At 38.1% G+C, this 10,954-nt stretch overlaps 1 protein-coding gene across 3 annotated transcripts in view; it reads left to right on the top strand.

Moving 5' to 3' along the window:
- Positions 1 to 10,262, top strand: part of FAM169A (family with sequence similarity 169 member A) — a 39,766-nt gene extending 29,504 nt beyond the window's left edge. For all 3 annotated transcript variants that reach the window (XM_017808345.1, XM_017808344.1, XM_017808346.1), the window contains exons 11-13: positions 2,198 to 2,363; positions 3,204 to 3,410; positions 4,167 to 10,262. In XM_017808345.1, coding sequence (XP_017663834.1) covers positions 2,198 to 2,363; positions 3,204 to 3,410; positions 4,167 to 4,700 — 907 coding nt within the window. In that variant the 3' untranslated portion in view covers positions 4,701 to 10,262. The remainder of the gene's footprint in view (positions 1 to 2,197; positions 2,364 to 3,203; positions 3,411 to 4,166) is intronic.
- Positions 10,263 to 10,954: the final 692 nt, after the last annotated feature.

Below are 10,954 nucleotides of genomic sequence, written 5' to 3' on the forward strand. Positions count from 1 at the left end.
AGACAACCTGATTATTTTCTAGGAAATCACTTAAACTTGTTCCATTAGGTTTCTTCAAACAAAATTAGTTGTGGGTTTTTTACGTGAAGTCAAAGTCTGCAGCTAGACACAGCCTTATTTTTGTGTTTAAACTACTCTGTGGGACTACAGATGCTGTATTGCTGTGCTGCATTGTCAGTGGGCTGCCCTAAGTTGGTTCAAAGAGGCTAAATGGCGCTGTTCAGTGCTGTCACAGCTTGAGTAATGCTTTGCCCTGTTACCACTAATATTTGGTTATGTGAGAGGATTAGCCTTATATTCAATATTGTTAATATTTTTGGGCCTTGCAAAATTAAGCCAGTGAGGTGCTGCTGCTCCTTTGAACAAGATGTGTAATATGGTGGTTTTGAGCAGAGCTAAGAGATATCGTAAAGGCAACAGAATGGGATTTCAGCTTGGTTCTTTCTTTTCATGCACATCAGCAGGTGAAACAGGGTCTTCTATTGGGGATCTTCCTATGGAGTGTCCTCATCTCAAGACTAGCATGTGGGCATAAAACCCCCCAATACTGCCTTTACTATGAGATCACAAAGCAGACTCCTGCAAATCTATTGCATGTGCTTTTTTCTTTTTTTGTATGTGGTAGTTTCAGTTCATCTAAACTTTATCATCTCAAAAGTGAGAACTGAATATTTGAGTTAGTGTTACTACCCATCAGATGCATCAGCATTTCATCTTTAGCTTTTATAATTCCATAATTTTAAACCATTTCTACAGTGTGTCTAGGAGGGGTGGAAGCAGCTGCTGCTTTTCTTACCCCTTTTTGGCTTTCAAATATGTAATGTATTGCTACTTTCTAAATTTAAAATAATAAACTTAAAGAAATTTCTGACTTCTTTCCCATAAAATGGAAGTGAGATAGATATTATCATTTTATAATTGCCAAAGCAATTTTCCTATTGATTTGTTGTGTTTTTTTTCCTAATGAGGAGTTAGCCATTTTTAGATGCCTTTAGTTTTCTTGATTCTCATTTCCTATGGCAAGCATGTGATACTGCACTTTATAAATGGTTGTAGTGGGTTGACCCTGGCTGAATGACAGGTACTCACTAAAGCCGCTCTCTCACTCCCCTCTGCAACTGGATAGAGGAGAGAAAATACAACAAAGGGTTCATGAGCTGAGATAAGGACCAGGAGAGATCACTCACTGATCACCATCATGGGCAAAACAGACTCAAAGTGGGGACATGAATTAAATTTGTTACTAACAGGATCAGAGCAGGAGAGTGAGAAGTAAAATAATCTTAAAAACACCCTCCCCTCACCCCTCCTTCATTCCAAGTTCTGCCTCCTCCCCTCAGAGGCATAGGAGATGGGGAATGGGTGTTACAGTTGGCTCATCACAGGTTGTTTCTACCCCTGCTCACATGGGGTCCTTCCCACAGGACACAGTCCTTCACGAACTTCTCCAGTATGAGTCCATCTCACGGGCAGCAGTTCTTCACAAACTGCTGCAACGCAGGTCACTTCTCCATAGGGTGCAGTCCTTCAGGCACAGACTGCTCCAGTGTGGGTCACTCACAGGGCCACAAGTTCTACCAGGAAAACCTGCTCCAGTGTGCGTTCCTTTTTCCACGGGTCAGCAGGTCCCTGCCAGGACCCTGTTCCAACCTGGGTCACAGCATCCTTCGGGCATCCACCTGCTCCAGCATGGGCTCCTCCACAGGCTCCAGGTGGCTTTCTGCATCCCCATCGTCCTTCATGGACTGCAGGAGCACAGCTGTTTCACCATGGGCTGCAGGGGAAGTTTGACTCTGGCTCCTATAGCACCTTCTCCCTCTCCTTCTCCACTGACCTTGGTGTCTGCTTTGTTGTTCACATGTTCTCACTCTGCTCTTATCTGGCTGCAATTTTCATCTATACAATAACTTCTTTTCCCCTTCTTAAATATCTTATCACAGAGGTGTTACTATCATTCCTGGTTGGCTCGGCCTTGGCCAGTGGTGGATCTGTCCTGGAGCCACTTGTCATTGGCTCTACTGGACATGGGGGAAGCTTCTGGCAGCTTATCACAGAAGCCACCTCTGTAGATCCCCCGCTACCAAAACCTGGCCAGAGAAACCCAATACACTGGTCATGAAAGAATTTCCCTGCTGAGATCACTAAAATTATGTATTAATCTAAAAGATTAAAAGATGTATCTTAATACCTGCTGCAGGCCGGAACTTCTTGCCCACACATCTGAAAGCTCTGAAGACTTGGTAGAAGTACCTAAGGTGGATACTGTTGAGAAGGATGAGGAAATAGTTGTTGAAAACGAGGGCCAGTCTGTGTTAGAAGCGGAGCTACATGTATCGCCCCCTGAGAAACAGAATGAGAAGGAGGTGAGCTGGATGTAATAGCAATAACAGTTTGGAATACAACTACAATTTCTTTTAAATATAGTCCTTGCTGCCTTGATCCATGTGACTATCAACTCTTTGATTTTTTGCACCAATGCTTCATTAAGAAATGTATCTGAGAAGCTTACACTAATATAGAATTAGTTTCAGGGAATATTCCACTGTATCTATTTTGAACAATAGAGTTCATAGAATCTTCAATAAGGTGAATTTCTAGCTTGTCTAGCAACCTAATTTTCTTCATTGATTTCTCCTAATCAGAAATTCCAGAGAACTGGAGTAAGGTCAAGATCTGATCCAGTATCACTAATTAAAAAAAAAAAAAAAAGTATGTGAAGAAGCCAATAGCTAGTCTGCTTCGGTGACTTCTCTTGGCTCTTTCTACTCGTCCCCTTAAAACTTGCCTGTTCTTTTATCTTCGACTTGTTAATAGCTTGAATTTAAATCTCTGAGTACCCTTTGTGCCTAGCAATGCCTCCAAGGTTTTATGTTCTTACTCATGGGTGAGAAAGTCAATCTTATGTTATGTTTGGTTCAAGGGGTGACTTGAGCCTGCATGCGAGATGCATAAAAACTGATTGGCTTGGCACCTAACAGTGTAAGCTATGTAGAAATTTAGTGCAGGTTACAACACCAAGCTACTAGTCTGGTTAAGATAGCTACAATGCATTAAGTTCTGCCTTCTTAGTACACATTTCTAGGTACCTGAGCTATCTGCTTCTCACATTAAGCTGCAAATTTAGGTCACAGGATACACCCACTAGTGCTGGGGAACAATAGCTGGACATAATCTTGACTTAAAAATGTGATTTATTTTTTTAGGAAACTCCATCCGAACCTCTTAATGGTGAGGTAGCAGAAGAAACTGGTAAGACCTCACTTATGGCTGAAGAGGAAACAGCAAATGAAGTTCCGAGTGGCGAGTCAAAATTGCAGTCTGAGAGTCAAGGAAAAGAACCCTTAACGCTGTTTGTTCCATTAATCCTTGAGTCTCCAGCAAAATCTTCAGAAGACACTGTATCAGAAAAGGTGAGATAAATGAAACAAAATGTGAAGTACTTTTTCCTTTAGAGTGTATGTATGTTGCAGGTTTAGGGTTTTTTCTTTTGTTAACAGATAGAAAGTAGCCCCTAATATGATGTGAAATTATTGGGAGAAGCAATTATTAGGCCAGATAATGTAAATCCATAACAACAATATACTAATATTTCTGTTTCAGTATGCAGACATATACATGTGATAACCAAAAAGAAAGATATGTTTGCTACAGTTTGCCTTGGCAGTAATGAAACTGCTGTTTCTCACTAAAATATAAATTGGGTATGAGTGAAAAGCCACGTACTTTTTTTGTCTAGCAATTCTTGCCTGATTAGGTGTACAAGTAATTAATTACTGCTAAAATACCTTTCTAGAACACAAGTTTTTCTGGGTTTTGTTTATAGTGCAAATGCAGATCGTTATATGCTAGCAAAAAATAACTGTATTTATCTAAAATATTTTTTTACCCTTGGGATTAATTTCAGAATGCTTTTACTGTGCCCGAGTACTCCTTTGAGTAATTTGAAAATTGGAGAGTAACTCTGGTTACCAAATGCAAGTCACAAAATAGTCTGTTTCGAAAAGGAGGAAAGGACTGACTTATTGAATGTGTGTGTAGTATTAAAAAATGCTGAATGCCAAAGTGTCCTCTGAGGTCGCTAGCTAAGGGCAATTGTTGTTCAGCCTCTTGTATCTTCAATTAATTGTCACTTTGGTTGTTTTGGCACCCTTTCCCTCAACCTGCAGGTTTTAAATGAAAATGATTCAGAAGTGATGACTGAAGAAGTTACATCAGTAGAGAAGGAGGGCATTGGAGAACAGCAAGAATCTGAAAAGACCACCACTGAAAATGCATCTGCTTCAGCATCAAAGGAGGAGCTCTCTGACAATAGCCTGCCTAACTCTGTGGTAACTGAAGCAGCTGAAGAATCTCTTTCTGAAAACTTACCTGCCTCATTGGAAGTCCAAAATGAGGAAACAGGGCACAACTCACAGGAGGCCCCTGTTGCCTTGAGTCAGAGCTCTTTGATAGTGGTTGAACTTGAGGGTGTTTCCTTTCAGCAGCCTGCTGGACAGGAAGGACAGAAGAACCAGTTGGAAGAGCCCTCAGAAGAGTCTACAGAGCAGACAGATCACTACACGCAGACAGTGGCAGAGAGGGCTGCTGACAGCAGCTCTGAGGAAGCAGAAATTGAGGTACCTGTTGTAGATCGGAGAAACTTGCGAAGAAAGGCCAAAGGCTATAAAGGTCCACCCAAGAAAAAAGGAAAGCCGGCTTAAAAATGAAATATTGATTGTTAATTCATCTATTTATAAGAAAGCTATTTTGTGTAAAACATTAGGGTGTAACTAAACCATATCAGGCACAGGACATGTGTGTTTAAAATTCTGCGTTGGACTTCCTTTTGGGTTCATCACCTTTTCTCAAGATTTAATTTTTAACCACTAGACATTGAACTTCCTTCATAGTAAGAAAGTAAATAGCCAGTCTCCTCCCTTCATAAAGGATACATGCTGAAGAAATACAGTTATGCTATCAAAGGGAACATTGTGTATTTAAGATAGCGGTCTTGGAAGAAAAATGCAGTGCGAAATCCTGGCCCTGTCAAGGTCCCTTAAATTCCCATAGATGGCCATGATACCAGACATCACTCCAGATACTGTTTTTTTTTTAAATAACTTTGTGTTCTCTACTGTGGAGAGAAGCAGAGCAAGAAAAATCCTTCCTTGTTTCTTCCTTCCCAAATCCTTCCCAAAGGTTTCCTCATATGAGATTAAAAGAATGTGAAATTCCATCATTCTAGGTCTCAAAATATACAAGGTGTAGCTCAGTAGATCAACACAACATAAGCATTTATCTTTCATGTGAATGACTTGAAACAGCTGAGTCAGTAGAAACACAGTGCAGTATCTGCCACAGCTGATTCTGGTAATGGATTTCTTGTGTGAAGATTGAGATGCCTATGCCATAAACAATTTGTGGCTTCCAAAGCAAGCATTTTGATAAGCCTAAGTTTTTCCAGAGTGTATGGAGTGTAGACTACATATGAAATCATTTCAACTGCCTTCCTAACTACTTGCATGTGTTGAGTGGATAGTTGATTACTTGTTGCGTTACAGGAAAAGGATATGATAACTTTTGATCTTGTTTTGGTCTGAATGGAAGTGGTTCTTTGTTTTCTCCAAATACTTTGCTAGTGCTGTGGGGTAACTATTAAAATGTTGTGTCTGCCAGATGTGTGACTCTTGAGAACACTGACATTTCAGATGGTTATGACATTCATTAGCGTGACTATTAGTGGGTGTTTCAGCAAATGCTTGTTTGCCAAACTTCCATGCCTTTAGGAATGATCAGGTGATAGCTTGCAAATATTTCTGATTCCCACTTTCTTTTTCTAAGATGAGTGTAATTCCTAGGATGATAGCTTCCCAGTTCACAACTTTTCTTAAAAGCAGCAACCAAACTCTGCTGTTTGCAGACAGAAATAAAACCAGACTTTCCATGCATATTTCCCTTCTGAGGTTCTCCTGACAAACCATATGTTTAACTTATTACACTTACCTAAGTTACTCCTTAGTTCGCTATGTGTTCCTTTCCAGTAAATGAAGCTCCTCTAATAATGGGTTAAAACCTCAAAAATAAAAGAACAATGATTCTAAGAATGGGAAATCACACACCACTTTTTGTTCTGCTTATATGCCTTTTCCAGGGTGAGTGAACTAGTCCTTCACACTGTCTCAAAAATAGAGGTACAACTATTCAAGGTTCACCTGAATAGTTGCAGTGCTGTCTTAACTTTTATCCTTTTATGAAGCTAATATAAGAATCTGGTTTTGGACTTTTATGCTTACAGAGTTTAACTCTATTTATAAGATATTTTAACTATAAGACACATTCATGCTATTTCCTTTAGCTGATGAAATACCATGCTCCTTTTGAATCTGTTAAGAGCAGCTTATAGAAAAAAAAATTTAAAAAATATGCTTTAAAACTAAACTTTAAACTTTAAACCTAAACTTTAAATTTGGAGTGCATGAGATTACTGAGTTAAGTTTGAGTTTCTTGAACTATTGCATGTAGCTATAATATCTTAGCCAAGTACATACAGGTACTCCTTATGAACCCCATCACTGAAAAACATTCAAGATATTTCCTGATTGTGTGCAAACATATTCTGGTGAACGTTAAGCATTTCTAAAACTTATGAAACTTTTTATATAAAGCATATAAGACAAAACTATTGTTATCTTCTGTATGGTTTCTCTTTTACTGCTGAGATTAATTATATTTTAAAAAAGAAGTGGCTAGAAAACACATCTCTTGCATTGCTAAGAATTTGGGATTTGTGAGGACTGGTGGCCTAAAAAAACAATGGTTGTATACAGTATATTGCAATTCATCTTCCATTTTTAGGGTAAGCCTTACTGAAGATGAATCTGCTGAATCCTTCAATTGATACGAATATATCCACTTTCAAAAAGTTAAGGATTCTTTTCCTTATGAAAAGTGAGCTCCAGTTATTTCAGTTACTCCTAGGTGAATTTTTGATATCTGTGTTTATTGTTTATATTCCCAGTGAGGCTGGAAAACTGTTCAGGAGAAGGTAATTTCACTCACCTGGCTTTTACTTTACATGGCTAAGTTGGAATGATTTCAGTTAGATATTTGCATAGTGAGTACAGAAAAAAAACCACAACCAAAAAAACCCCCCCAAAACCAAAACCATAAGTATTACAACATTATGATATTAAGACAGTCTTGGTTTCTAATGAGAACAGTCAAATTTCTGATCTCATTTCAGTGAGTCAGTTTTAAATACTGAACTTAAATTCACATGTTTAAAGTATACTCTTGAGTGGATACTTCTGTAAATCTGGTGTACCTGGGATAATAGCTGATGGCCAGACTTTTACATACAGAATGTAGGCAGTTGGGGTGCAATTGGAAATTCAGATAACCAGCACAGTCTTGAAAAATGGACACTGTTCTAATTGTGATCACAGCAGTACTTTGAACCAAAGGCCACATTTTATAACAACTTCTTTGGCATCAACCATTCTGCAGTAAATACGGAGTAGGAAAATCAAATACTGACTTTATTGTTTTTATGGCTGTACTGATTGTCCCACTGGAACAGTAGTTCAATAGCCTATGCATTCTGTTAAATTTATAAAAGGGAACATGTCTGACTACTGTATTGATTGGAGTGTTTTATCTTGGGAAAAACAGTGGTTTCTAAGCTTGGAAATTTTTTTTTGTCTATTAACTATCTTATTACCATCAAACTCTTAAATAATTTTTAAGATCCTATTGCACCAGCAACAAATGATTAAAACATCAACTTTATACACATTTGTAACAAATGTTATTACAACATGCTGTGGAACTAAGTGGGTATAGTGAAAGCAAGCAGTATTATTTTAGAGCTTTATTTAGGCTAGGAATGGAGCTTAAAGAACATTTTGTGACTTCAGCCTTGCACTTAAATGCTAAATGGTTTTGTACTTGAATCCAACATTTGTTCAGATGTCTGTCTTGTACTGCTTCTTGCACATTCTCTCTTGGTCAGTTTTAATTTCATGCAGAATTCTTGTTTGCTGTTCTCCTGTTCCATAGCCCTTTACATGAAAATGTATACATCTTACTTCAAAAGAGCTTTAACTTATTTTAGATTATGTTTGACCTCGGTTTGCTGCTTTTTTGTACCATTTCATGTGTAGATTTCAGTAATCAAATTGATCATTTACAATGTCATTGACACAACTTACGCAACAAATAGGTCTAAGTTTCAGCTTCCCTGCTCTAAGTGACTGTTCTAAAACACTATTTCCAAGGGGATATACTTCTAAATTTATTTTCACAAATGTGGTGTTAGATGTTTTCTAAACTAGTGATACTGTGTTTATAAATCTTATGAAAGATATCTTACTATTGCATAGTATTGTACTCTAGTCTTGTTAGTGTTAATATTTCCTTTTTTTAGTACTGCCTTGGCTGCTTTTGAAATGTTTGAAGTAGTAATTAAACTATTATTTTGTGATTTTTTTACTTCTGCTTGGTTTTTAGTATTTGAGTCCTTTCTGCTATACAGGAAGCACATTTTAAAGTGGTTCAGTTCACTAGAACTATTACGTTACAATCTGTCTGCTACAAAGGAGTTCTAAAACATCAAAGGTTATTAATTGAAAAATCTTTCATCAATTAAACCAGTTTTCTGTAATTAGCTTATGCAACAGACTTTTTTTTAAAGTAGCAGAATAGGCTCTTCTGTATGTTACAGTGTGGATTCTGCTGTTTATATCAATTATGCAAGATGATGTAAACTTAGCAGTTATTAATGGAGTTTGCTGTAGACAACCAACTAGAAATGCTGTAATGCACTCCTACAGTGTAGTACATTAAAATGCCTTAAGAGCAGTAATTGTTGAGCCAACAAGTCATGTGTAGGTGTCAGTAATCAAACTGGTCATTTACAATGTCATTGACACGACTTACACATAGCAACAAATTGGTCAAAGCTTCCCTGCTTTAAGTGACTATTCTAAAATACTATTTCCAAGGGGATATACTTCTAAATATATTTTCACAAATGTGGTGTTAGATGTTTTCTAAACTAGTGATACTGTGTTTATAAATCTTATGAAAGATGTGTTACTTTTTTAGTATATAAATATATTTATAGCATAAAATGTAGTAAAGTTTTTCAAGACAGCTGTAGAAAATTATTCTGTTCATGTTGTTAATGTCCAGTAAAGGGTAAAGCAACAAGAACTTAAATGGAGGGTTATCTGTTCTGACAAAATGCCCTCTCTTTAAGCAAATAACTTACTGGCTTGTGACTCACTCTTATTTTCAAATCACTTGTCATTTACACAAAGTAAAAATCATAGTAAGTTACTAAGTCTAGATGAGGGCAATGTGTTAAATTAATTAAACAGTTTGTAACAGAAGGCTCTGTGGTATAGTCAAACTACTGCCTCTATCAGATCATATAAGAGAAGTTATGATGACAATATACAGGCAGCTAGCTTGACTTCCTGACTAGAGTTCCAAATCTGAAACATGACTGAGGAGCATCTGTGATAGAAGAGGCTGAGAGCCGCAATTGTTCTGCCTGAAGAAGAGAAAGCTCAGGAAGGTCTTACATTGTGTACAAATACCTGGGGGGGGGTGTATGTCATGAATGATTCTTTAGGTTGCCTAAAAAATCACTGTCAAAGGTATTAACAAAAGCAGGTTTAATATGAATTTGCAAAAGCATGATTTAACAAAGTTTGTTGGTGAGATTTGCTCTATTACTTACTAGATAGATGAAGCATACAAAGGAAAATAGAATTAGAATCAATCTGAAATTATTTACAGAGATTGAAGATGCCAAAGAGTAAGGGAGATGCTCCTGTTGAGTTATGAGGTTCAGAGAGGACTCCATTGCTTCTATATATGCATAGAAGGTAAGGATTGTTGGTAATAGCACACTGTGAGAAAGAACAGGATGTGGCTGGAGATGGGGGCATATCGAGGTAGGGCAGCACTTTTCCAGGAAAAACGTCCTTGTTCTGGCTCCTGGGAATAAGCACAACACAGCACAGAGCAGGTGCAGGAATATGGCTGACCTACCCCCGTGGCTCCACAAAGCCTGGGTGCACATGTGCCACAGGATGTGGACACCCAGTCAGCTGCAGCAATGCTCGCAATCCCTTCCTAATTCATCTCTCTGTGTCTCTCTCTTCCCGTTTTCAACTTTTCCTTTATCCAAAACCACTGGTGTGTGCTTATACTAGATCTGGGACTAACGTGCTAACTGTGTAATTTACCAATAAAACTTCATAAGCTTTTGTGGACCCTCTGACTTTTGTCGTTCCTTTCAACCACAAGCACCTATGAATCTTGGGTGCTCCCCTCCCCGTGGGATGCCACAGCTTTCTAAACTCCTTATGGAGTGTGACTGAGTCCAGTCTTAGTTCCAGACTTGGTCAATGGTTTATGTATTAAGAATTTGGCAGCACTTAATCGTTGACTATTTAACCATTTACAAAGTGATTCAATAGGATTTACTCAACAGTGACTTAGTTACAGATTTGATATTGCAGCAGTTACACTGTACTTGCTATATAGGGTGTTCAAATCAATTCACATGCACACGTGTGTGCATATATATATATATATATATGTATGCATACACATGCATATATATATATATACAAATTTACCTGCTAGGATTTCCCTTGAGTTCAATGAAATGCTCATACTGAATGTCTTTACATTTCTCAAGGGGTGAGGGTTGAGCCTTGAGGAGCGTGGAAGGCTATCAGCCTTCATCAGCTTTTGGCAACAGCAGTGGTCCTCTGAGTATTGCGAACTCTTGCACTGGTGAGCTCTAATAGGTTTTCCACCCACAGGGAGTGGGTGAGCCCAGGAGAGCTCAGAGGGCCTCACTTAAGATCACTGTTTATAGGATTGCAAGATGACTGGCTTCAGTCATCTGTCACTCTTCATCCTGGCCATAAGTAATTACTGGAATTTTTCAGAAGTC

The sequence above is a fragment of the Lepidothrix coronata genome, unplaced genomic scaffold, assembly GCF_001604755.1.
Source record: "Lepidothrix coronata isolate B3197 unplaced genomic scaffold, Lepidothrix_coronata-1.0 Scaffold22, whole genome shotgun sequence".
Classification (NCBI taxonomy): Eukaryota; Metazoa; Chordata; class Aves; order Passeriformes; family Pipridae; genus Lepidothrix; species Lepidothrix coronata.